At 40.7% G+C, this 25971-nt stretch overlaps 1 protein-coding gene across 1 annotated transcript in view; it reads right to left on the bottom strand.

Annotated features, from left to right (window-relative positions):
* Nucleotides 1-7529: 7529 nt before the first annotated feature.
* Nucleotides 7530-25971, bottom strand: part of LOC310987419 (uncharacterized protein) — a 56194-nt gene continuing 37752 nt past the window's right edge. The window contains exons 14-15 of the mRNA XM_083973651.1: nucleotides 21927-22178; nucleotides 7530-8027 (exon numbers count right to left, since the gene is read on the bottom strand). Coding sequence (XP_083829777.1) covers nucleotides 7961-8027; nucleotides 21927-22178 — 319 coding nt within the window. The 3' untranslated portion in view covers nucleotides 7530-7960. The remainder of the gene's footprint in view (nucleotides 8028-21926; nucleotides 22179-25971) is intronic.

Raw genomic sequence — 25971 nt, 5'->3', positions numbered from 1 at the left:
TTTTTTTAGCCTTCCATTGATGCTCAGTTTTTTTTTCAATCCAAAAATATAAATATCTAACTTAAACCTGAGGCTTTGATTTCCCTGGTGTTTCAGTGTGTTTGCAGCTGTGTTTATGGGGGTTTTGGTCGGAGCTGAGACGTGAGGTTCGCTCCACCCAGCGCAGAAATGTTAAACTGTGGATTAAACATCAACCAGGAGTCAACAGCCGCTGCCTTGACCTCACGTTCCTCACACCTGTCCAAGGTAAACACAGCGGCTTTATTTACACCACTGACAGAGAATATGACATCTAGCAGATCTGTCAAGGACGAGGACGGTGTGTGTGTGTGTGTGTCTGTAAGAGTGTGTGAGTGTGGAAAACAGAGGGAAACAGAGCAGAGCATCTTTTTCTCACCAGATTCAGACAAATACTCCCACAAGCACTAAGTGTGTTTATACTGTATGTGTGTGTGTGTGTGTGTGTGTATTTGTGTAAAATGAGTTTCCACAGGTGGGTGGTATCTGAGCTGAGCACCGACATCTTGTCATTCATATTATTATTATTATTATTATATATACTGGAATGAGAGATAAATGCATCATTACCTGTTTCTCTGACAAACACACAAACGTATTTCCTTAACCTTCATTCATTCAGCAGAATAAAAACCCTCCCCTTCTTCCTCGGGGGCTAAATATTTGGTTGTTGCGCTCTGAACAACAGCGTTCGTTGAGAAACATTAATTAATTCCAGGTCCTGTGACATTTAATAAAACGTGTGTGTGTAATTAAAAGTGAAGAAACTTCACATGTCTGTAAATCTGTTTTGATTTATGTCGCCAGGCCACAGAAAAAATCTGAGCCAGATCAGGAAGTTGATTGAAACTTGATAAGACGCAGCAGCTCGTGGTTGAAAGAATGTGAAGCTGTTTGATTGGACTCAGATTGGAGATTAATAGATTTTATATGAAGAAAAGGTAAAACAAAACAAAACAAAACAAAACATGTGCTCCTTTTAAAAATGTGTTTATATCTATTCAACAGGCTGCTTTCGGACCAGAAAACAAGCCCACCCCGTTTACAACCTACAACCGGGCGGGCAGGGTGGGGTCTCACCGGGCTCAGAGGTCAGAGGCGGGCAGGGCCACGATGCATCGACTGTAGACGCAGATAATTACACAATAACAACATTTATTATTTAGGACGGCGAGGGGCGGGATGCTGCGACGGCTTTACGACCACATTAGTGTCACAAGCTCCGATAAACACAAACGGGCTCGATGAGCGAGTAAATGATAATCACAGAGAGAGAAACGCAACTCACATGAGATTAAATGAGCAACATGTAAGATTTGTTATTGCCACATACATATTTGGTATGGTTCGGAGAAATGTTCAATTCAAGTGTCGTTTATTGAGTAATTTCATTAAAATGACAATAATTCACATTTTTAATACACACAGAAAAGATATAAGAATAAACGTATGTCTTAGATTAAGTGCAAGTTTCTTTTCTTACCCTGTTTTTTATGTAACGCAGCCGATGATTATTTTGTGTTTCGTATTATGCTTGCAGATTTTGATTAGTTATGTATTGTATCACTAACAATTGAGCCACCTGTTGCCTTTTGAAGCTAACAGATGGTGTGAGATAGATTTTGTTTACATGTTAATGATGTTTTCCATGAGACTGTTCAGTATCATTGTTCTGTTGATTGTTATTTATTTTGTTAAGGAAACAAGGGAAGAATAAAAAAAAAGAAAAACACAATTCCTAGGAATAAGAAAACAGCTTGTGAAGTAAAATGTTCTGTGCTGATTTATGATTTTGTATTTTATGTATTTAGTTCTCAGGGCGTATTGACGCATTGGGTGTGTTAGGTAAATTAACCCAAAGTAAACCTTGTACTTGTGTTAAGGCTCGAGGGAAGTAACATTCAGCATCAAGTTTTATTCTTTAAACGCCTCCAGGAGTTAGCATGCTAACCAGTTAGCCTCGGCCTGTTTCATCACCTTAGCCTCCGAGCTGCCCTGAAGACGCGTCGCTGATCAGCGGACGTGTATAAACCTCTCAAAACTGTAGACAAAACGATCGACAGTCATCACCACGAGGCTCATGGCAAGAAACCATGTTGGTGACAGGAAGCAACAAGCCCTAATCAGATCAGGATAGTTTACCAAACCCATGGTAAGCGTGTAATTTGCATTTAAGTAAAAACAAGATGTGACACACTTTAAGCTATAGTTTGACAGATTGGGAAAAATACTCATTTGCATTCTTGTTCACTAACTACAAGTATGCTGGGAATAAAGCTCCAGCCTGCAGTGGGTTAGCTTTGTTACTGGAAAACGGCAACGAAGCAAGGTGCACTGTGTCCAAAAGTACAAAAGAAATGTTATTAACATCACATTTTAGTTGTTTGATCCATATAAAAACTGGATCTGGACGGTCTTAAGTAAAAATACAGTGTGTTCTTGTTCTCATCTCAGTTCATTTGTTAATTAAACAAACTGAAGACGACGTGTTTTTGAGCTCTAGAGATGCCTAAAGGTGGATTTTGTTTCCTTTGGACACCGTCATGTTCTTTCTCTCTGTCTCCAGTCTTTTATTCCATAAGCTGAAACTTCATATTTATTGTTCAGAAAGCCGCACACTGTTTTCCCCAAACACAGTTGATCTGTTCCTTTAATTTTTTTCCATCCAGTGAAACACAACTAATGCACATCAGACTGTAACTGTAGCCCGCTGCCACTGAACCAAACGGACATCCAGCGTCATTACATGTTGGCCACCTCTGGAGAAATGACACACACACAGACACACACACATGATGCTAAATATACAGCTGCACATCTGGACAGGCGTACAGTGTGTGTCGGCTACGTATGTATGTATCTGTGTGTGTGTGTGTGTGTTTGATAGTGACCTATAGAGCGAGCGGGGAGCAGCGTACAGGATGTTCGGCCTCATCATGGTCGTCACCGACAGATGAATAGAGGGAAACAGATGCTGCCTCTTCTCTTTCCTGTCTGCCACTTCCTATTACCTCTGCTGCTCGGCTGTTTACATAAGACGTGTGTGTGTGAGTGTGTAACGCATTTCGACTTGACTTTTCTGCTCTCGTCAGCAGCTGGAAACATTGGTGTGTACTGTATGTGTGTGTGTGAAGGGGTATGCCAGACCTAATTTTTCCTTTTTCCACATAAAAAAAAAAAAGAAATTACGGTATATGTGTGTGGTGATTCTGACATGTGCTCCTTTCATCTCGAAGCAGGTCATCCATGCACTGTGCTCTTAAACCTGGCATCACTTAACTCAGGAGATGTAATTTGATTTATTTATTTATTTTTCCCCCACTGATCCCTTTTACCTCCAGAGACCAGGAGCCAGTTACATCAGCTGCTCTGTTTGAACTCGGCCTCGTTGTAATGTGATTGTTAATTAAGGGGGAAATTCAGACATCGGTAAATTTAAAACAAGCTGCATCACACAAACTGGATGTGTCACTAAATATTTACACCTGGTATGAATGTTTTATAATGAACAGATGAGGCCTGTGTTTGGAGAGGAGACAGGATCAACACACCTAAAATTTTAATTTGTATGTTTCCTTGTTATGGAAACTAGAATATTTAATAGTGTTATGTCAATAATGTGAGAGCAAATAAGGTCTACACAAATATAAATACAGTACAACACAGTCATACTTTGAAGGGATAGTTCAACATTTTGGCAAATTGGCCCATTGCCATAATCCCTATAGTTTTAGGAGTAGGTTTGTTACCTTTAATTGTTGGTGCAAGCTATTTTTAGAACGGCGGAGCAGAGCCGCGAGCTGCTCAGAGCTACGCTACGGAGGCTCATCATGGGATTTCTTGGTTTCCATCATCAAACTCATCAAATACACAATCCAACAACTCCAAAACGCTCTGGTGGACAAGTTGTGACCTGCACATTCACCACGTTATGAGATAATAACAGAACGTTACCAGACAGAGTTGTTTTAGAGGCAAATGCTGCTCCGCATTTCTAAAAATAGCTTGCACCGACAAATAAAGGTAACGTACCTATTGCTATGACTATAGGGATTATGACAATGAGCCAATTTGCCAAAATGTTGAACTATCCCTTTAACAAAGACTGTTGGTTCATATCACTTTTGTTCTGAGTGGTCTGGTAATTTTCTCTCTCCACCTGTTTAAATCAGCGTGTTTCAGGTATTTTCATGTTTTAATACTGAGATAAAGTAAATTCTGAGATAGTTCATCACCATAGTTACAGTTACAGTACAATAAATGTATCCATTGTTTGTTGTTTTTAACCAGCGTAACTTGTCCGTTGTGATCTACTGGTGCATCTTTGACCTTTATTTCCCAGTTGGTCTGGAAACGGACTACTATTAGTACTACTACTGTTTGTGATATGACAATAAAATATGTTTGTAACCGCTGTGAAAATGGTAAAAGGTGCACAAAACAGCCAAAGAGCTTACACTTTAAGTTTGCCTGTTTAATGCGGCTTTGAGTTTGGCATCTTAACAATGTTTTTTCCCAACCAGAGCTTAACCAGGTCGCTCAGACTAAGTTGTGATGTTGTGGTACATCGACTCCAAACAGTGGCTTTAAAAGGCCGATGTAGGAAATGATCCAAACAGAACCCAGAGTCGACTAAAATGACGTATTAGAAGTGAGGATTCGTGCTCTTATCATTAGGTGTGAGGCTACAGGTTTTACCAGAACTGAAGATGAGACGCTCTGATTCTGCTGCGGGAACATCAGGTTCACATGGACTCTCCTCCACTTTCCCTGGAATGAAAGAATGTGATGGTAGATTAGCTCAGCAGGCAGGATGTTAGGAAACCAGAGGCAATCATTAACCTCAGGGTCCTCTCCTGCCATGGAGAAGAATCCTCTCACTTAACGTTTACTCATGGCCAACAGTGGAGCCGTAATCGATTCTGTCTTATTCATATATTCGTCCTGCCTCCCCGTCTCTTTCTCTTACACCCTGCTGATCTCATACGACCATATTTTATACACATACAGGTTGAGAGCGGTACAACTTTTTTGGAAAAGCTGAATGAGAAAAATGAATGGTTCACAAATTCCCAGGGTCTTCAGTCACTCACTAGATGTGTGACTGACAGACGGGAATATGATACACAAATTTAGGCTTGATTTCTTGTCTTTGCAACGTGGAGTCATGTTTAAATTACTCATATTAGACCAATGAGTATGAATATCACTAATCCCATTTAAGTTACTTGTTCTTTGATGTCTTTTCAAGTTTTGGATCTGAATGTGAGTAACTGAACTTGAGAAATGAACATGGAGTTTTGTGTCAAAAAAATTAAGTTGTACATTTAAGATACGTCACAGCTACAATTTACATAAATGTGAAACATTTCCAAGCTATAAATTATTCAAATGTCATTATTAAAGAAGCTATTGCTTCATTAGCAAGATGAAACCTTCATTCCTTTACTCATTAAGAGCTTTTCTGCAGCAGGAAAAAGCTTCCTTCTTGTTTTGCTTCTGATTCTATCACTTCTTTTTGTCTATTAAAATAAGCACACTAACTAGCTGTGCATCATGTCTACTCATTCTCTGATACCAAGGCACTGTAGCGTCCAGTCTGCCCAGAAAAAGTAGCTTCCTACTGTAAATTGTAAATACAATGTAGCTGAAGTCTTGAAGCTCTTAATACTAGTGATGTAACAAGAACAAAACGTACAAATAGCTCCTTTAAAAGTCATATGTGCCCTTCAACTTCAACTTGGTTGGAACAATGTTCAGTCCCTATTCTGATGTGAGGTTAAACTGGAAATATTTGGCTGCTGTTTGTTGGATGTGAAATTTATCAATGGGATATCACAAAATAAAAATATTTGCTTTCTTTACAATAAATGTTATGAGCTCAATTTGGTAAAGACTGGGTGAAATTTGCAGTGACGGGTGCTCTGTAAAGGACACATGGACACAAGGACCTCATGAATATTATGTAAACAGACGTTAACAGTAATAAAAAAACGTCACTTCCATGTTGGAGCTAATAATAATATGTTATCTACTGTATGGTGTATCCGTCACCTCCGTTGTATCCGTCACCTCCGTTGTATCCGTCACCTCCGTGTGCGACCCAAACAGCAATTTTCAGGATTCCTCATGTGAAGCATCAACAAAAACAAAACATTCATCATTAGGACAAATCCTCCTGGAAAAGAAACATCACACAACACTGAGAAAACAAAACCATGTTTAGATAAACACTAATCCTCAGAGCTGGATAACAGTATTTTTAGGAACTTAAAGGAAAATGTGAGTAAAAAAAACATCTAAACATTAATGTTTAACTCAAACGAGACCTTTCTGTTTTGTTTTACATAACCCTGGACTTGAAATAGACTCAGCTTCCTGTAAATCCAGTTACAAAATACGCATTGCAACAAATTTAAATCTCTAAGTAAAAGGTTAAAGCTTAATGTTTCTCATACACGGATTTCATAATGTGACGCAGTGAAACTGGGTGAAGTGAACAGAGGTATGTGACCCCTGTGTCCAACCCCCACGTCTCTGTGCAGGTTGGGCAGTTCTGTCTTTGATCCTGAACTACCAGGTCAAACCATTACAAGGTCAGAGTCCACTCTGTACAATCCTCAGCTTTTAATAGGTCACTACTGAAATTCCTCACGCTGGAAATAGGCATTTTAAAAAAGAAAAAAAAGGAAAAGGAAGTTGTAAGGAAAAAGAGAAAGAGGACCTGTTCCTCCTTCAGTGTTCACCTGCTCTGTAGTGTAACAGCCTGTAGCATCACTGAGCCAAGTATCAGTGTGTTCTTGTTTCAGCTCACCCCCCCCCCCCCCCCCCCCCCCCCTCCCCTCCCCTCCCCCCCCCCTCCTCTCATCCATCTGCTGCAAATCCACTTAACTGTGTTTTCTCTCCTGGCATAACAGATTAATACTAATACTGCACCGAGCTCTCATAACAGGAGAGATGAGTGTTAATGAACAGTCAGACACTTGGATTCAGTGATAATGACTAAACAGAGGAGGCAGTTTGAATATAATGCAACAATACAGAGGCAGAGACAATTAAATCATGTATTATCTATAGTCTGAAGGAAAATAATGAGTCTTCTTACCTTAACAAGAAACTTGTCGGTAGAGGGGTCAAACACACAAGACCTGAGTCCAACTTGAGCAAAATATTACAAATTTAATCCTGAGACTATTTTTAGAAACCTACAGATATGAGAGAAAGAGAAAGAGAGCGGAAAATGCAACAGTAGGAAGAAAAAACTTGACTATAAATGTCAAAAATAGAGGGAAAAAACCTCTAAAAGATGGCAAAAATATTTCATTCTTGACTTCCTGAGTGTTTTTTTTTGTTTCTGCATGAGTCAGAAAGAGACACACACACACACACACACACACGGACACACTCACACACTCACAGGGAGGTCGCCCCTCTCCAGCTTTAAGTAAAGCATCAGTCCTAACATCAGGGAAAACTTCCTGTTAAATAAATAACAAGCCTCCATTAAAAAGTAAAATATCAATATTTTATTAGTGCAAAAACTATGTAAGACAATAAAAACATTCTTACCCATTTATGGGTCAAGTGGAAAAATAGACAGCACCAGCTCAGCACAAAGTAAAATCAAACAGATTCGGGTCGACATGCACATGTGCAGGTTTCTGACTCGACGTCTCGATAATAACCCACTCTGCACAATCTGGGTCACATCAGATGTTCTGCGTCTTGAGTCTGTGCAGGTTCACACAGGTGTTTCCTGGCGTCCCCACATGACCCGTGCACTCGGTTCATCTGAGTTTCTGAGTTTCTAGTTGCTGATCCAAGTCCCGTCCAAACAAGATCAAGATTTACATGAAAAACTACAGTCAGTGGTTTCATAATGCTAACGTGGTGTGATAATGTAAACATGTGGAGGGGTTTTGATGCGTTCACGTCTTCGGGGTCAGATCAACGTCGACTCCCTCACATTCCTGTGTGGGACACTGATCTGATGTCTGGATGACAACTCCCTGAAACACAAAAACAGGAAGGACAAATAAATTAAAGGGCTTCAGATGAGTAACACAGGACAACAGCTTGTTTCTAGTTGTTGTTGGGCACCACAGCAAAAACAACTTTCTTAAAAGGGATAGTTCACCCAAAATTCAAATTTCACTCATTATCTACTCACCCTCATGTCGACTAAGGGCTGGGAGAATTTTCAGAGTCCTCCGTGCCTTCTCTGAGTTACGGGGGGGTCCGCGCAGCAGTATTTGTCCATATAATGGTTGTGAATGGGCCTCACTTTTCTTCGTCCAAAAAGACACACCAAAAAACATCCAAATACCTCCATAGTGCTCGTCTGTAATGTCCCTCTTGTATTGAAGCCCCGACATGAGAAATTGTTCCGCCGGACACAGGAAGAGCAGTGAACTGAGACACTGGGAGCTTCCGCTACAAACAAGCTTAAAATATAGACTTATTAAATTTTTTTCTGAACAATTTCTCATGTCGGGGCTTCAATACAAGAGGGACATTACAGACGAGCACTATGGAGGTATTTGGATGTTGCACAAATACTGCTGCGCGGACCCCTCCGTAACTCCGAGAAGGCATGGAGGAAAATTCTCCCAGCCCTTAGTGGACATGAGGGTGAGTAGATAATGTGTGAAATTTGAATTTTGGGTGAACTATCCCTTTAACACAAAACCCAAAGTGAAAAACCAAAACAATTCATTGGAAAGACTGACTGTTTTTTTTGTTTTTTTTTACTTCCTCCATAATTTCTCAAAAAATTAGCTGGTAATTAGCTGTAAATTACTTCTATATTGCCAAGAAGCCGGTGCAAATTTGGCACTAAGGGTATGGGAAATGGGTAAAGTATCTTTCAGTACAAACTCCCGGAGGAGGAGGTGGTAACGCTGAGAAAAACACCGACTGTAATAAAAAAAAAATTCTCTCCTGGTTTCCCACATTTATCTCAGATAATATCGTCGCTCCTAACCACACCACAATCCCTCTGAAACTCGACCAAGATCTTTTGACACGCGGCCAGAACCAGTTGGTACGAGAGGATAAACCACAAACATTTGTGAACACACCCTTCACCCACCTCACTGATTCGGAGAATGAGAAAACAGCAATGTGGAAATCACAGTCAAACACCCTGAGAGAAGACAGCGCACGTACAACAACTCAAGAGTGTTTGAGTCAAAACAGAGGAAAGCTCTGAAACATGTCGGAGGCCTCTCGTCCTGTCCTCCCTCTCACCTCCTTGTTTTAAAGTTTGGCTGAACTCGAACAGGTAGAAAACAGACGCAGCTCCTGTTTCTAGATGTCAAACAGAGACATAATCCTATTTCTTATTCCCCTATGAAATGAAACACCACTACTAATCTGTAAGATGTCATCAGGTGCATCATAATGCACTGATATCAGATAAGTGGTGAAAAAGTTTAACTATTCACTGCTGCTGGATGTTAGTTAACCACACCAGCAATTTTTGGGAAAGCCTTTCCATGAAGACTGCTATTTTGCTTGTTTGTTTACTTGTTGTACTGTATGTTTCATCATCTTTAATCTTTTTAAATAGTGTATAATATTGGAGTTGATACTAAGACAATGCAATTATAACTATAGAAAGAGGCAGGTACTATACGTTTTTCTTCATCCTGCTACTTTTCATTTATGGTGACTATTGTGTACACTATGTAAATATGTGCAACCATGTGAAGTATGTAAACCATGAATGGAATAAATCAAAATGAAATGAAAGAAGGTGGTTGAAATATGTGCACACAAGAATAAATGAAACCTAAGAAGATTGTTTTAATCCTAAAATCCTTATTAATGGAGAAAACACCAATATTTATGTCTTGTTGGTTGTTGCTTGTGCAGCCATAATGCTGGTGTACATAGCTGGTGTATTCTAGTAAATTTGTTAGACCCCATCATTGTAGTTTGGTCCTGGATGTAATGTATGCAGTGCTTTGCCTGATAGATACTGAAGAAAAGTTTTTCCTGAAACGTTCGTGTGGCAATAAATACTTTATAGAGGAACTAAGCAGGATTTTTACCTTAACTATGCTACATTTTCTATCTGAATTAAACAGATTTGGAGTAATTGCGATGGTTTAATAAATGACTTGTAACTTGTTACAGGGAGAATGGAGGCTCTCCGTGCCTTCCACCTAACGTCTCTTGGCTGAAAAACAACTTTGCAAGATCAGCGCTGCCGTCTCGGTGTCCCAGCTCTCCCCAACAAATGCGCCCCGTAACCCGTAATCTCTTGTTTATGACGGATAAGACTACACAAATATACAGATCGTAACATCGTATATGATATATAACATTTTGTACCGCTCTGTTGATTGATTTCTCGCTGGATTCGTTGTAAACAAATGCACATGGCCGGGAAGAGGGTTAGCAGAACAGGGGAAAAGTGACCAGACTTACATAGTTCCTCTTTAAATTGGTGGAGTGCGGTCCTGTACTTTTTGTACATTTTTTATGTGGACTTTTGTTTTGAGGATTCAGCACCCATTTATATTTGAGTGCGTTGTTTTTGGATTTCTAGTTTGATCCTGAAAAATTATCGTTTGAAGGTGCTGAGTTCCCCTCCCCCCCCTCGGCCCTTCAGCTTCCATCAAAAGAGAGTCATGATACCCCGACCACTGATGCACGGCAGAGGGTTAGGGCTTCAGGGATTGGGCCTAAGACTTGATTATTATCTAAAAGCTCTGGTAGTGAAGCGTGAGTTCGTGTGTGTGTGTGTGTGTGTGAGCTTGCAGAGCCGATTCTGACCACGATGGAAGATTAAAAGAAATCTGCACAATGCGCCACAGAATCGACCGTTTTTCCACGATATTACAAACACACACGTATGGCGGCTTGTGTGTGTGTGGACTCAGCGTGACCTCATCTTTACTGTCGGAGCCGTTTCACAGCGTGGCGGTAAACCACTTAAAGCACAGCCTGCCTTCATTCCACAGGACAAACACCACCTCTGTTCCTCCTCGGGATTAAAAACGTCTGAGTTAGACGTCGTCGCTGTGAAGGGTGTGTGAGGGAGCACACACACACACACGGCTGAGAGGGAGATAGATACGAGTGTGCGTTTGATTGAGTTAGTGTTGTTTGGCCTGTTTTTTTATTGTGTGCTGGCGTCACAGTGTGTGTGTGCGGTGATTACCCTGAGCAGGTTAGCTACGGTGGCTTTAGCTGCATGTGACTGGAGACAGAACCAACCTGATGGTAAACAGCCATTCACTGCGGCCTGCCCCCAGTCTGGACGCCCCCAACAATACAACTCTCTGGAGATAATTCAATGGAAGAATCGACACTATGGTAATGGTGCTCCTTGACACCGTCCCCCCGCAGGCACAAGCGTATGGCCCAAAGTCTGCCACCGCCAGCGAGCAGCAGCACAAGTCTATGGAGCAACCAACAACCAGCGAGGTGGGCCCCAAGCTATTCACTCCACAGCCTTTAACTGAACCTGAATAATCACTGCTCTGCCAAAGGAAAGTGTGTGAAAAAGGAAGGTGTGTGTGTGTGTGTGTGTGACACAGCAGACAACCTCCAAGGGAGCTGAGCTGCACAAAAAAACACAACATATGGCTCCAACAACACACACACACACAAAAAAAGAATGAAAGAAACCCAGAGATGACCAGGGGGAGAATAGTGTGTCCTGCCACCCACATGCAAACACTTCTGATAAAGACGCTTTTGTCACCACCACAAAATAAGACATGGTCTCACACAATCAGTGGGGGCATGAGGAGCTGTTCAGTGTGAGCGTAAACTGACACGATGCACGAGCTGCTGCTGCGCCCTTCATTGAATAAGAATTTAGAAAAACCAACCAGGACAAGCAAACATCAACCTCTAAATCTAAAAAAAACGTTTATCGTTTCAATTAAACCACATGTAGGAAATTATGAGTGTTATTCTTTAAATTGATCTGAGGTTGTACAGCCACAATTACATACAAGTGTTAGGGGAGAATAATTTTAGTGCAATTTGCTACCAATTACTTTCATTTTAGTCAGCTGTTTTGAGTGAAAAAAAATGACACCAAGTGAAATATTAATTAATTATGTGTCACTTTAAACTTTGTTCTACTGTTTCTCTGTTTGCATTAAACCAGAGGTGTCAAAGTCCTTTTAGTTCAGGGGCCACATACAGCACAACTCAATCTAAAGTGGGCCAGACTATTAAAATAATAGCATAATAACCTATAAATAATAAGAGCTCTACATTTTTCCCTTTGTTTTAGTGCAAAGAAGCACAAGTATAAGATGTTTACAATTAATAACTATTCTTTTACAAAACATTTTTAACAACCTGCAATAATTTCTTGAGAAAAATACATGCAATTTCAACAATATCATGCCTCTTCTGTAACCAGTAACTATTTGGAATTAATTCATTTTGTGTTTTACTGAAACGCTACATCAATTTCCTCCTCCATAATCAATATCCATAAGTGACTGGGAATTTATAAACCAATAAAATAAAGAGCAGCTCCAGCTCAGTGTCGTGGTGTTCACTACTGTCCCTGCTGCTTGTCAAATACAGGAAGTGACAGATAACAGGAGGCACGGTGAGACCCTCCTGTTCCCGCGATAGCAGCCATCCACACAAACTACAACTGAAGATGCTGTTCGCTGATTAGTCTCTGGGCTGTGACAACATTCGATAACGATCGTGAAAACCACAGATGCAGTTCGGCTTCAGCGCTGCGCTGCGGAGGCTGGAGCCACAGTTCCTGTCTGCGCTGCATCTGTCAAAAACATCCTCAAACCTGAGACCTCCAGAGAAAAACAATGAAGACGATATCGTTCATGTCTGTTGAACTGAGCACAACGGGCTCTCTGACATGTTGGAGCCTGACTGACAGACAGACAGACGTGTAAAAACCCAACTGGTCCCACTTTTGCCCCACACACACACACACACACACACACACACACACACACACACACACACACACACACACACACACACACACACACACACACACACACACACACACACACACACACACACACACACACACACACACACACACACACACACACACACACACACACACACTCCTGTCAAACAATATTGCTTATTTAATATAGTTTCCATTCATAAGGAGCCATAAAGAAACTACTAAAACATTTAGACTGGGTGTCAAGTTGGGACCACGCTACACTGGGGTGGGAATAATTTACACTGAGGTGGCTGAGTAACATAGTCAGGTGAATGGAGCTCTGTCAGCTTAGCTCAGCTCTCTCCCTCTCTCTCTCTCTTCTCACACACACACACACACACACACACACACACACACACACACACACACACACACACACACACACACACACACACACACACACACACACACACACACACACACACACACACACACACACACACACACACACACACACACACACACACACACACGGTCATGTGAAGTCTATTGTGTGCCTGGTACAGTAATGGGAAAGTGTTAGCCAGGTAACATCAGTCAGGTGAGCTGAGCTCAGGTTGCTCCTGTTTCTTAGAGGCTTTGTGAGAGTGTACACACACACACACACACAATCAGGGTGCATAGAAGTACTGTAACTGGTTACACACACAAAAAGATGTACAGTGTGCATGTCAAAAACAAAAACATGCACATTTTGTACATGCATACACATGTACAGATATCCATACACACGGGCAGCACACAAACAACACCTGAACAAAGTGAATAATTATTACCTCTCCGCTACAGCAGACACACATCATCTATAATTTAAAATCAATTACACTGTAAGGAGAAGACGGAAACAGTAGAGATGAGCACAGGAGGCAATAATAGGCTGCAGCACTCAGACCATTTCCTCTGCAGGGACTCAGTGGCTCTCTGAACTCCACCTACACCGCGGACAAGACGAACCTCCATCCTGCTAAGTTTGCTGAAGTTAACAAAAGTAACATACAGTATCTTTACTTTATTGTTTTATTGTGCGTGGACAGTCCCAATTAATCAACTGCATCAAATAACAGTAAAAAGGGCAGCTTTAGCCATGCTGGCTTATTAGCATGGCTAATATCCTGCTGTAGTCCCCGGCCAGATGACAATGGGCACCCTAAATATCTAGGTGCTATAAGTGACATCGACCTGTCACCGCTCAGTGTGACGAATGACACACATGTTGGAGCATAAAGCTGTGACTTCAAAACCCCAGTGAACTGGTACTTTCACTTGTATGGACACGTTACTGTATGAACTTGATTAATATATATGTCTCTGTAAAAAGTCGTTATGTTGTATGTCTGTGAGAAAACAAGTCTCTTAATGCGTGAGAATCAGTGTGGAGTTGCTTTTTGCAAATTTTAATTACCCCTCGAACACAAGCAGGGAAGCATGTAAAACATGTTGACACAGAGCATCGCTGCTACCTTCAACTTGTAATAAGGCGTCATATACGTGAATATATCGGAGCGCACTGTGACTGATCTATGGATTTTGGTAGCTGAGTGAAAGGGTTGTAGACAGGTGAAATGCCTTATTCTCCATCATGAATGACACAGTTGTTGTGTTTGGACTGATGAACTTGTTTATTTTATTTCATATTATTTATTTTAGGCTGTGACAAATAAAATGTGTTGGGGAAGTCGCAGTGACAATCACAGTTTTAGAAACGGCAGCTTTTGTCGGCTGCATGTTCTCCACTGAGAAAACTGGTGGTGGGAAAATGGTCTGTAAATTTGTTTGGGTGGCTGATTTATGCAAAGATGTGGATTCATAAAATCAGAGGATGAAATCTGAGGCGACTTTTATCTCTTCTACTGTCAAACAACAAATGACTGATGGGAACTCTAACATCCTCCGTGAAAGAGGTGGGAAAAGGCGTTGGAAGTGTAAACAAGGGGGAGGAGAGGTTTTCCGATGTTTGATCAAAGCTTTCTGACCTGAGCTTTTTTTTTATTCATGTCCATCTGACAACTCGGTGACAAGCACCTTCCTCAATTCGAGACAATGAACCACAAACCTTTACAGCCCCACGTCCCTCATCCTGTGCCCAGCAGGTGTTGGTGGTAGGACACAGCAGATATCAGATACAATCTTTGATACGGGCTTTAGGAAGTACTGGGAAGTTACTAAAGACTTCTAGGATGACAGCTCATATCAATCGAGTGGGACGTGGATCAGGGTGGGAACAGAGTAAATGCTTCCGCTCTCCTTTAACACCCTGATGGTAGTTCAACTCAAAACCTACTACACTTCCTGTGTTGCTCATCTAGAACTGTAAGGTCGACATCACACAAGGAGATTCATTCAAACTTTGCAACAGGGTAGAGTTTTATCAGATGGTGGCATTTGGAGAATATGGATTTCTCTTTGCTCATCAGTTTTGGTTGCCAAATAAATCATTTGCATTAGATTTTCAAGTGATTAACACTGTTAAAATTTGAGATTTTGTCGTATCATAAACAAGGCTAGGTGTCAACATTGCCTGTTTGTCCTAAATAATTATGAAAAGGCAACAATGGAGACTCTCCAACGTTTGGATGACCACTCAGTCAGTCATCTGATCAATAATTGAGCGCTCAGTCAGTCAGTCAGTCACTCAGTTATGTCATGTTTATATTCTACCACATTCCTCAAAACTGAAATATAAATAAAGGATAGATGTGAAACTGTGAGAGGTCAGGTGTTGGGCTGCCATATTGGAGGTTGTTCGAGGAGTTTCTAGTCGACCTCTGACAACATTGGTGCTTTTAGAAACGGTGACTGTCTTCATAGCAAAGTCGGCCAACAACATCATACCCACTGTAACTCTTATTTCAGAAACAGAAAGTATGGGTTGATGGATCCTCATGATTGCCTTTGACTCAGCTCAACTCTTGTTGTGGCAGATATGAATGTATACTAAGCGGATTTTATTCTTAAAGCTATTCAGCAAATAGAAATATGAGTTCATGGCAGATCAATCAAACAAAAAGTCCTCATTTCCCAATGTATTGGAGGACTTTGTATTGTCCCTTATCCCGGCTTTGTTCACTTTTGTACTTTTAATCTTGAAGGCCTTTCACCTGACAGTCATTAACTTTGACCTTCTCCATTCACTGCAACAGCTGGTATTCAAACTTGCCTTTTCATTGAGATTTTTTAGATATGCAACAACTTATGACTTGTTTCTTGGTGAAACCTCAGCATGTAAACCTTTCCAATTTTTTTTCTTACTACAGTAGGACTGACATTTCCCTTTGTTACACTGGAAGAGAAACAATGAATGTACCTCACAGAATAATTTATTTCCAGTCTTTTCAATTCATCACTTCCCTTCACTGCAGGCATGGGGGGGAACCCTCTCCATTCAGCTTTTACAAAAACAGCGAGGTGTGGTCCGTTCATGGTTCACTCACTTTTACATTTATACCTGTTAGCTTTTGTTCACCTTTCTAGATAAACAGCAAGGCGTTGGCCAGAACTGCCATTCACTTTTTCTGTACTCTGCCGTGTAGCTGCCCCCCTCAGCCTGCAACTTCACCCATTAAAACTTGTGTATATGTGCAAGTTTTTACTATAATTATGTGAGACACATAATAAAGCTTCAAAGAGTTTTTGTTTGAATTAAATTAAATATAATGAGGTATAAATTGCTGCTAAAAAGTTAAGACTTCGCTGCAGGAAATATAATGATGATTTATTAGAGAGCTCCAGTATAACAAGAGGTGATTTTGGTTTTGAGCTGATAAATCAAAAACATAAAAGACTGGGAAATAAAAATGGGTGTTTAGACTACAAACTGGAGTTGATTTATGAGCGTAAACTAAACAGGAAATTAAGTTCACCCAGGGTTCAAACAGGTAAAGTGCTATTGTATTTCTACTGCAAACCTCAGAGTCTTAGAGTTGACACTTTCTCAAATTTGTCGAGTGTGTGTGTGTGTTTCTGTAGGGCTTAAGGCTGAGGCTTTGATCAAACAAACACCATGGTGTGGGATGTCATAGTGTGTGACCTGAAGAATGCTATCATTCACACAGGTGAGGTCTGCTGCAGTTACAGTCACCTTAAACACACACACCAAACGACAGCAGGCCATCGCTGAGAAATCTGGAGTGATGTAATGAATGATTCAGTTTAAACGTGGTGTTGTGTGTCAGGGGAGCAAAATCCGGAAAATATAAACATGGACGTTTCAGGGCAGCGGTGACATTGACTGTTAACATTAATTAAACCACGCATGATTACTGCTTACTTGTTTTTTTTTTTAGTCACGGGAATAACAAACAAGTTGAGACCAGACGTAAGCATGTTTTTTTAGGAGGTTCCTCTGTTGTGCCTGTAGCATTACGCAACCAGTTGTAAGAACAGTGTGTACTACACTGTGTTTTTAATATACTTAAGTTGCCAGAGACAATTACACCCTGTTGTCAGGAAATCTCCAGTGGAAATACAAACACGTATCTTAATGAAATCTATATTCTGACAAACTCAAACAGAAATGTCTTACTGTAGGTTAGACAAGGTTGTCATGTATGCAGGTACTGTACTGTATGTCTTACCTATGCATTACGTCTAGTATCAATACCTTGACCTATTTCAGAGACAAAAAGCAGGAGTGGTGAAATGATTAAATCCAGAATATTTCTAGACAGCATCAAAGAAGCCCTGAGGACACTGCAGTGGCTTTTTACAGGGGACTCCTACACGCTAGATGGTAAGTATGTGAACGGATTATTATTGATGTTATGGGTCAAGGGACTGTGCTGTAAATTAGATTAAATGTTTAACTATAAAACTGCCAAAATAGTGATACATGGATAACGAGATCATCAGTCATTATCAATCATTATATACCATTATCTTAGTCTCTGTGTTGGCCATTGTGGCCTTCTTATGGTTGTATTGTTCCAATGTCCTTATATATTAACTGGGGTTTGTCCTTTTTTTTTTTTTTTTTTACGTGTATTTGTTTGTTTTATTGTTGTGCACTGTTTTGTTTTTTTGCTTTGTTTTTTTTGTATCGTTGAGAACATGTTTGTACGATGAGTTCATGTTCTATATGTTTGGACCCCCTCGAAAACGAGATGATTCATCTCAAGGGGTTTATCCAAATAAAGAAATTATTAAAGTCACATCTGTGTAAAAGAGATTATATAATGCAAGTACAAAACACTGTGGTTGTGTTTGTTCTTTTCTTATTAAACTACTACACATTAAACAGTGATTAAATCCTGAACCTAATTTGTTTGTGGTTGTCAGGGGGAATGAGGGAGTCAGTGCACCGGTCTCAGCACACAACACTGCAGCGAGGCTTCAACTGTCCCTTTGTTATAAATAGGATGCGATATGTGTGTGTGTGTGTGTGTGTGTGTGTGATCAGTCATCCGTCCTGTATCCTCACTACCCTGTTACATAACACCACTACACCTGCACCTACAGTTCCTTTAACAATGGTAGAGGTGCTGCTTGTCCGTATATAACACACATCTATGCATGTGATCACATTCGCCTGAGTGATTTAAAATAATCCATGTGGTGGACGATCGCAGCCTGGGTTTATTATTTTGCATTGTGTGTTTTATTATATGAAGCATACACAACTTAAAAAAGGCACAGCGGCAAACACACACACATGAAAACACATGATCTAAGATTGAATGAGGCTAATGTTAATGTGCACTGAAAGCAGGCACATGCACATAAAACAAACACACATACAAACAGTCAGAGATACACACACAATAACACACACTTCCCCTGGGAGAGGAGAGGAGAGGTGAGTACAGGACAGGAGAGTGGCTCCCACACTGCTGAACATACAGCCAGTAACACCAGTGGATCAGATGACAAGCTGCAGCCAACGCACACTCCTATTCACACACACACATACACACACAAGCTCATGCAGTATGCACACACTCCAACCACATCTCGCATCCCGCAGGCTGCTGGGTCACATCTGTTCTGCTGCTCTATCCTGGGAAAAACTACGGCTCTAATTGTTCCAATGACTTTATCCATTAATACCTGACTGTGCATACAGCTACCCTGCAGCCTGGATGAGGTGGGCTGACACACATACACACACACCACCTATAAGACCTGACACAACAGTACTCATACACTGAGCCAGATAAATCCCAAAGCAGAGGTCTCAGCTACAACCTATTAAAGCTTATGAATATATTGGCCTTAGTTTAAATCAATACAATTTAGATTAACCTTGTGCATACCATGTCTGGGAATAGATGCCACAGGGACACAGTGTGTGTGTGTGTGTGTGTGTGTGTGTGTGTGTGTGTGTGTGTGTGTGTGTCTCTGCCAGAATACTGGTCGAGCTAGTTACCTGTGCACGGCATCAGTTGTGTGATCCTGATGTAGTAAACAACATGTTGTCCTCCCTGCTTGTTGTCAGTGCTGTGTGTTGCAGCCTCTGGCTAAAATTGTTTAATTTCACCCACTCAATATTTTACAATTATTAAAGTGAAATATTCTATTTAGTGTGTCTCACTGTTTGATGCTGCTAAAATCTAAATTCAGCATACTGTATATTAGTGAGGAAAACTAGCTTTTATCCTCATACCCTAACAATATCATGTAGTCTGATCACAAAAACGAAAACATGTCAGCGTGTTTTTGCATAATGTGAGCCAGAATAAATCATGTGAAATGTGAGTATTTTGTCCTCAAATTTACTAATGAAGACGTGCTACCATTGCAAGTTTTTTGCAAACGTTTTGATTAATATAATGTAGTCGTATTGAACTCGAGCTTTGTGAGATGTCCTTTTCTTACTCAATCACAATGAAGAGATAAAACTTCTAATAGTATTGAGGCCCTGGGAGAAAACAAATACACAAACATGCTGCTGTGAATGGTTATCGGCTGTGGTAAAATAAAAAACAATGAAAGAAATGAAGAAATGAAATCAGTGAAAAGTCAAATGACAGCACTCTTCTAGCAGCATACTGTAACAGCTCCCTCTACTTGCTTCTTTTCCTCAGGATGTCAGTAACTGTTTGTCACATTAATGATGCAACTAATCACTAAAATGCTTCCATCCTTCTCCTGTTGTGAAAAGCACAGTCACTGTACTAAACATCCAACATGAATCCCTTCTCTCTGTCTTTAGGCTTCTGGACTTTGAGTGAACCTAAACCTCCTCTGTCCCCTGATGTGACCTCCTGCAGAGAGAAGAAAAGTAATTTCAGGCTGTGTGTGTCAGGGCGAGGAGATACTGTCCATCACCGAGCTGCTGAGGACAGGACGGCTTAGCTCATCTTCCTCTACACGTCAGTTCTATTTCCTTATTTCCCACACACACACACACTAAGGGAACAAGTACAAGTCTGTTCCCAAAAAGGCTTGTGCAGTAACACACATGAGCATCGTTGTGTCAGTAGTGGAGGAGTGTGTGAACCTCCCATGAGATTCTTGGGAGGGACATGTTGTGCAGAAGGTGTGTAACTTACTAAACAGGAAACTACAGGTCTATTTTAGTGCAGTGATGATGTTCCCACCCTGCTCTGCTGTGGAAAACACGACAGCACTGATTATCCCTCTCTCTCTCTCTCTCTCTCTGTGTCACTCACACTCCCATCCCATAAACTCATTAGAAAGACCATAAAGACATCAGTGTGATGATCCATTCGCCATCGGTGTTTACACACAACCAGTGAATCTGATAATCACATGAGGAATCTGGCTGTGAATCAGTGGGACGTGGGGGCGGAGCCACGTTGGAGAGAAGTTCTTTGTCTTAGTGGAAAAAAATATTGATTGCAGATCAGTGGTGAATTATTGACCAGCATTTTTTTTTTAAATTAAGTCTGATCAAAGATTAAAAGTTAGAAGAGAATAATGTTTTTGTACGAAGCATGGTGCAATCGTGTCCTTGCATTTGTGTTATTATGATATGTTGTTTCCAGATGATACACACTGGCACAGGACAGATGTTTTGGCGTTAGATTAAAGACTGACTTCTCACTAATTAATCACCAGATGCTGATCGGCTCTCTTGGAAGTTCATTGTTGAACAAAAGCTGGGAGGAAACCAGCTCTCGGACTGATCGGTGGGACGGTGTTTGATGTGGAGAGTCACTGTCTGTAAAATAAACACACTTCCGACAAGATGATCCTAAAACCAGATTAACGCACGTCGTTTGATAGTGTGAAACCCGATATGCTCTGTGATGTGGTTCGCTCTGCTTAATAAACTCACTTTGAGCTGAACCACAGCTTTCTGCTACATCCTTCATCAGGCAATAAAAGAGCTTATTTGGGAAGTTGGATCTCTTTAATTACCAGTAAGGCTCTCCCAACTTCCTACCTACTCTGTCGGTTCAGTAAATCCACCGAAATCCACGATAAATTGATTTTCTCCGCTGAAACAAATATAGATTTATGGAGAATACTTAAATGTGACAGAGTCTGAGCTGCATCTATTTGATGTTCTTTTACACTCAGTATGTACGAGCACTTTAGGTTCAGATTGATTTGTTTTTCATGCAGCATCTTCACTTTTAATAACTATGTTATGTGGGTCTTCACTTAATCAGAGCATTGCGCACACATTAGTATGCAGCACGAGCATCTGAGGCTCAGTGATGCATTCAAATCAGAAATCACCTCAAGTGCTTGAAAATATAATCTAGGATAAATTTGTTTAGTCCTGGCGGGCGGAGGTTTAAAGGAAAATGCAGAAGTAGTATTGGAATTAAATGTGTAATTTAATGCCCCCGGGCGGTGTGGGTTGTGCTTAATACCAACCACTGTCAAGGAAACCTCCTGTTCTGGCTCCCGAATCTGTCATGTGGAATTAAAGAGCTTTACGTGAAGAGGGCGAGTGACAAAAGGTGAGAAGAGAAGGTCACATGACGGCGGCTGCCTTCTTCCATTTACACAGTGACGATATAATTCATTCACTCACTTGATGAAAGCCATCCTGGACGTGTTTTGCTGCTGGCGTCGCTCGTCGCTCTGAGGAACACTGGATGGTGGAGGACTTGAGGATGGGCAGGTGGACGACGTAGGAAGGGTAGAGGCCCGTGTAGAGGAGGGGGGAGGGGCCTTTCCGTTTCTTAGAAGGCGGAGGGACTTGACTCTGAGGTTGTGGCTGCTGTGATGACGGGCCGCCTTGCCAACAGGTCCTGTGCTGGTCCTTTTGAAGGTTTGCTCTGCTCTGGAAACAAAAAGATAAGTCCACAGTGAAACTACACTCTGCATAAAGGGGGATGAGATGCATAAAGAAAATGAGAAATTAATCAAAGCAGTAATATTATTAGTATTAGAGCTGTGAGGGCGTAAGACTCAATTACACCCGCGAGAGCAGGGCACAGATAACGTTTAACTTCCTTTATCGAGGAACTTAAAGACGCCATGTTCATAACAATATACTCATACCACCTAACTAGGACGCAAGCCTTTAACTTAGCTGTCGCCAAGGCCCTGACTCTGATATCATCAGACCCCCGACTAAACTATGATCAGATACTGAAAGAAACAATCTATTCAATGAATGAACACATTATTTATCAGCATTTAACATAACCTAAGAGGGAGTTTATAAGAAGTAGCATCAGGATGCTGCATTTCTCTCCATCATCACCTTCCAAAAACTCTCAGATGGGATTACAAACGCATTTCTACAGTGTTGTGATACGCTTTTTATCCTCAGGTGCAGGCCTACCTCTATCACCTGCATAGTGGCTACTGCATTGCGGAGGAGGGCTGGGGGTGGGGGTAAGGTAAAGCTCAGTGAAACACACACACACACACATACACATACACACACACACAACAGGGTGGGAGCGGGGCCAATTCTGTGATAATTTGAATCAGGAAATGATGAAGAGCAGGTCCTGATGCAGCATGTGCTTTTTATTCATGAAGATATAATGTAGTGTATTTCATGTACAAGGTAAGAAGGAGCAGCTCGCCACTCGCTCCTTGTTAGGAGCTTATTAAGTTCACTCTACAAACCTCTCCAAGGCTGGCAGACTTCCACCTGTATATAGTGTTACATGCAAATGAATGCACCCTTTACACACACACACACACACACACACACACACACACACACACACACACACACACACACACACACACACACACACACACACACACACACACACACACACACACACACACACACACACACACACAGATACATAACAAGTCTGGATGCTGAGGTACAACAACATATATAATCACATTCTGTTACAATATGTAATCAAACTAAAAAAAGTATTATAAAGTCTCAGCAAATAAAAAGCTGACAGAAGCGCTCACAAGCTTTTCACTCACAGAAACTAATACCAAAAGCTGGCCACTAAAAATGCATATAAGTCAATATCAGGACACACATACACACACACAAAATAAACAAAGTGAAGGTGCATTTGTCTCAGTGGTTATTCCTGTGTGTGAGCACATCACAAACTTCTAAAGAAACACACTTTTTGAACGGCTGCTCTCTGGCAGACAGTTCAGGACTCTGAGGTCAAGAACAAATAGACTGAGAAACAGCTTTAATGCAAAAGCAATAACTGCACTAACACAGCTGACCCACTGAAATCATATGTGCAATAGCAATAACATAGTTGTTTTTTTGTTTTTTTTTATTGAATATGTTTATGTGGTATATGGCACTTTGTTTCTTATTTATCACATACTGTATACAGTATATATATATATATGTTTTTTTTACCTGTGTTTTTTTGTACTTCTCTTTTTATGGCACCTAAGGAGGATTGAACCTTTAATTTCTTTGTGCTTCTATCTGATTCTATAGATACAGCAGTGAGTTTCTTTGCCTTGTGCCTGTGCGTTGTGGGTCTTTGTGTCAGGAAACTTATCAGCCACACACAGTTTGAGTTACACACGTGTTATCACGCAAAAACCATGTCATATAATGGTTGAGTGTGTAATCTCACAGCTGGAGATAAAACATAAGAGATCACGTGTTTCTTTATGCTCAAATGACCTTGATGCAGGAAGTTAAAAGAACATCTCAAGAGTGACTTTGCATCCTGTCCTGACGATATGAGCTCCTTAAATGTAGTAGTGTATGAACCTGCTGAGGCAGGAAGGAGGGCAAGGGGGGGGGGTTCTGGGAGACAAATGCCACAGAGGAACGTAGAGCATTCCTACTATTGTTTGAGTGCGCTCCTCCTGTAGCTCGCTCCATGTTTTGTCTGCTGGTTTCTTAACAAATTCAACACGTCTGACAAATAATTCAGGACAAGATTCCTCAGTGACAAAGACGTCGAGACAAGCCTGGATACTTTAGACAATACAGTACAGCAGAGATATGTCACATGGTCATGGTATAATGTCAAGTCACCGTGGTATTCAGGTAGTGTGACCCCTTACGGCTGAGTAAGGGCACCAATCCCTGAACTTTGACCCCCGGAAACGGGACCTGCTCGACATGATTTCCCTCTTGATATTTGCTGTGGCAGCCGTGTCAGCTCTCACATCCTGCGCCGAACCGTCTCCAATAAAAAGCAAGGCAATGCTAATGTAGTTAAATATTTATCTCAGTCTAATTTAGTTTGAAATAAATATGAGCTCCTCCTCGTTGGGCAGAGTTCAGTGTAATCTTGTCTACCAGGAAAGCCAAGTCTGAATTAGTAATGACAGACAAGACCAGGGTTTAAATGTTTAAATGCAGGATTCTCCCACGATAAGCAACACAGCCCAGTGACTTGTATGAGCATGGGAGTATCCTGTACACCTGTGGTTAGCTTGTTTTATATGTTCGTAATGTAAAAAGTTACTGTTCATACTGTAGGGACAAACATGGACTCTATTGTTCTCTGTGCTTATTGGCTCAGTGATATAAATGCTGTTCATCCTAAAGAAAGGATGATAGAAAACCCTTTAAACAAAACAATGTTAAAATAGTCATTATTAATGACTGCATGCTGATTTTAAAACTAAGTAGAAAGTAAAAGGACACAAAAACTGGATCACCCTTAAATAATGTAAAATTTCACACCGAGTGTGGTCTGCAGGGAGATCTTCCTCACAACCTTTGTTTCCCAATATTTCTATGTCACAGATGATGTGACCTGGTGTCACTTATGACCAGAGCACCTTTTAGACCGGCACCTGTTTATGTAAACATGTGAGAATGTGCAGTAAAAAGTGTGTGCACTCATCAACAGAAGGATTTACAAGGGCTAAACGAGCTGTATAATTACATTTTGAGGATAATATCAAAATATTAAACATGGCACAGCTCTAAACTGAAGATTCAAATCAATGTAAAGGTGCATAAGGTTAAAAATACAACAACCACACAGCTGCAACGTCAAAGATCGCTGTAATGAATGGATTAATGAATAGTGATCTCTAATGCTCAATATAATAAATAATCAAAATAAAATGATAATAAAATAAATAAGATCTACAAAAAACAGCAACAGTTAAACGAAAGTTTCAAAATATCGCCTTAGTCGTGTTGTATCATGTCAAAATATTGTTTTTCTAACTTCAGACAAGTTTCACCAGGAAAATAAATTGTAAGATCCACCAGCAGTGACACAGATTCACAAACTATTATTCAAACTGTCTATGAGCAGCCACAGGGGGAAGAAACTGGTCTGACTTGTTTTTCTGAGACAGAGATTTGGGGAATTTAAGAAAACAACTGGAAAAATCTTGTGAGAAGAACTAGACGTGTCAACAAATTCACCGCCGCTGGCAGGTCAGATGTGATCAAAATAAAATCTGTTATTAACTCTAATTAATACAAATACAAATACATATAATACAACCCATTCAGATAATTTCCAAGAGATGGATATTTCAGTTGATAAATGAGCTGCTACAACAAAGGTGTTGTGTGTCTAACTACATTATCCAAAATGTTTATTGGCGTTTGAATGGGCAGGATAATCAAACAACTTTCTCTGTTTTTTAACTCTTACATTGTGTTTCTCCCTCTCCCTCCATTTGATTTCACCTCT

This window comes from Trachurus trachurus (assembly GCF_905171665.1).
Source record: "Trachurus trachurus genome assembly, chromosome: 6".
NCBI classification, from domain to species: Eukaryota; Metazoa; Chordata; class Actinopteri; order Carangiformes; family Carangidae; genus Trachurus; species Trachurus trachurus.
The sequence above is the reverse complement of the archived record's forward strand: the minus strand, read 5'-3'. Positions and strand labels throughout refer to the sequence as shown.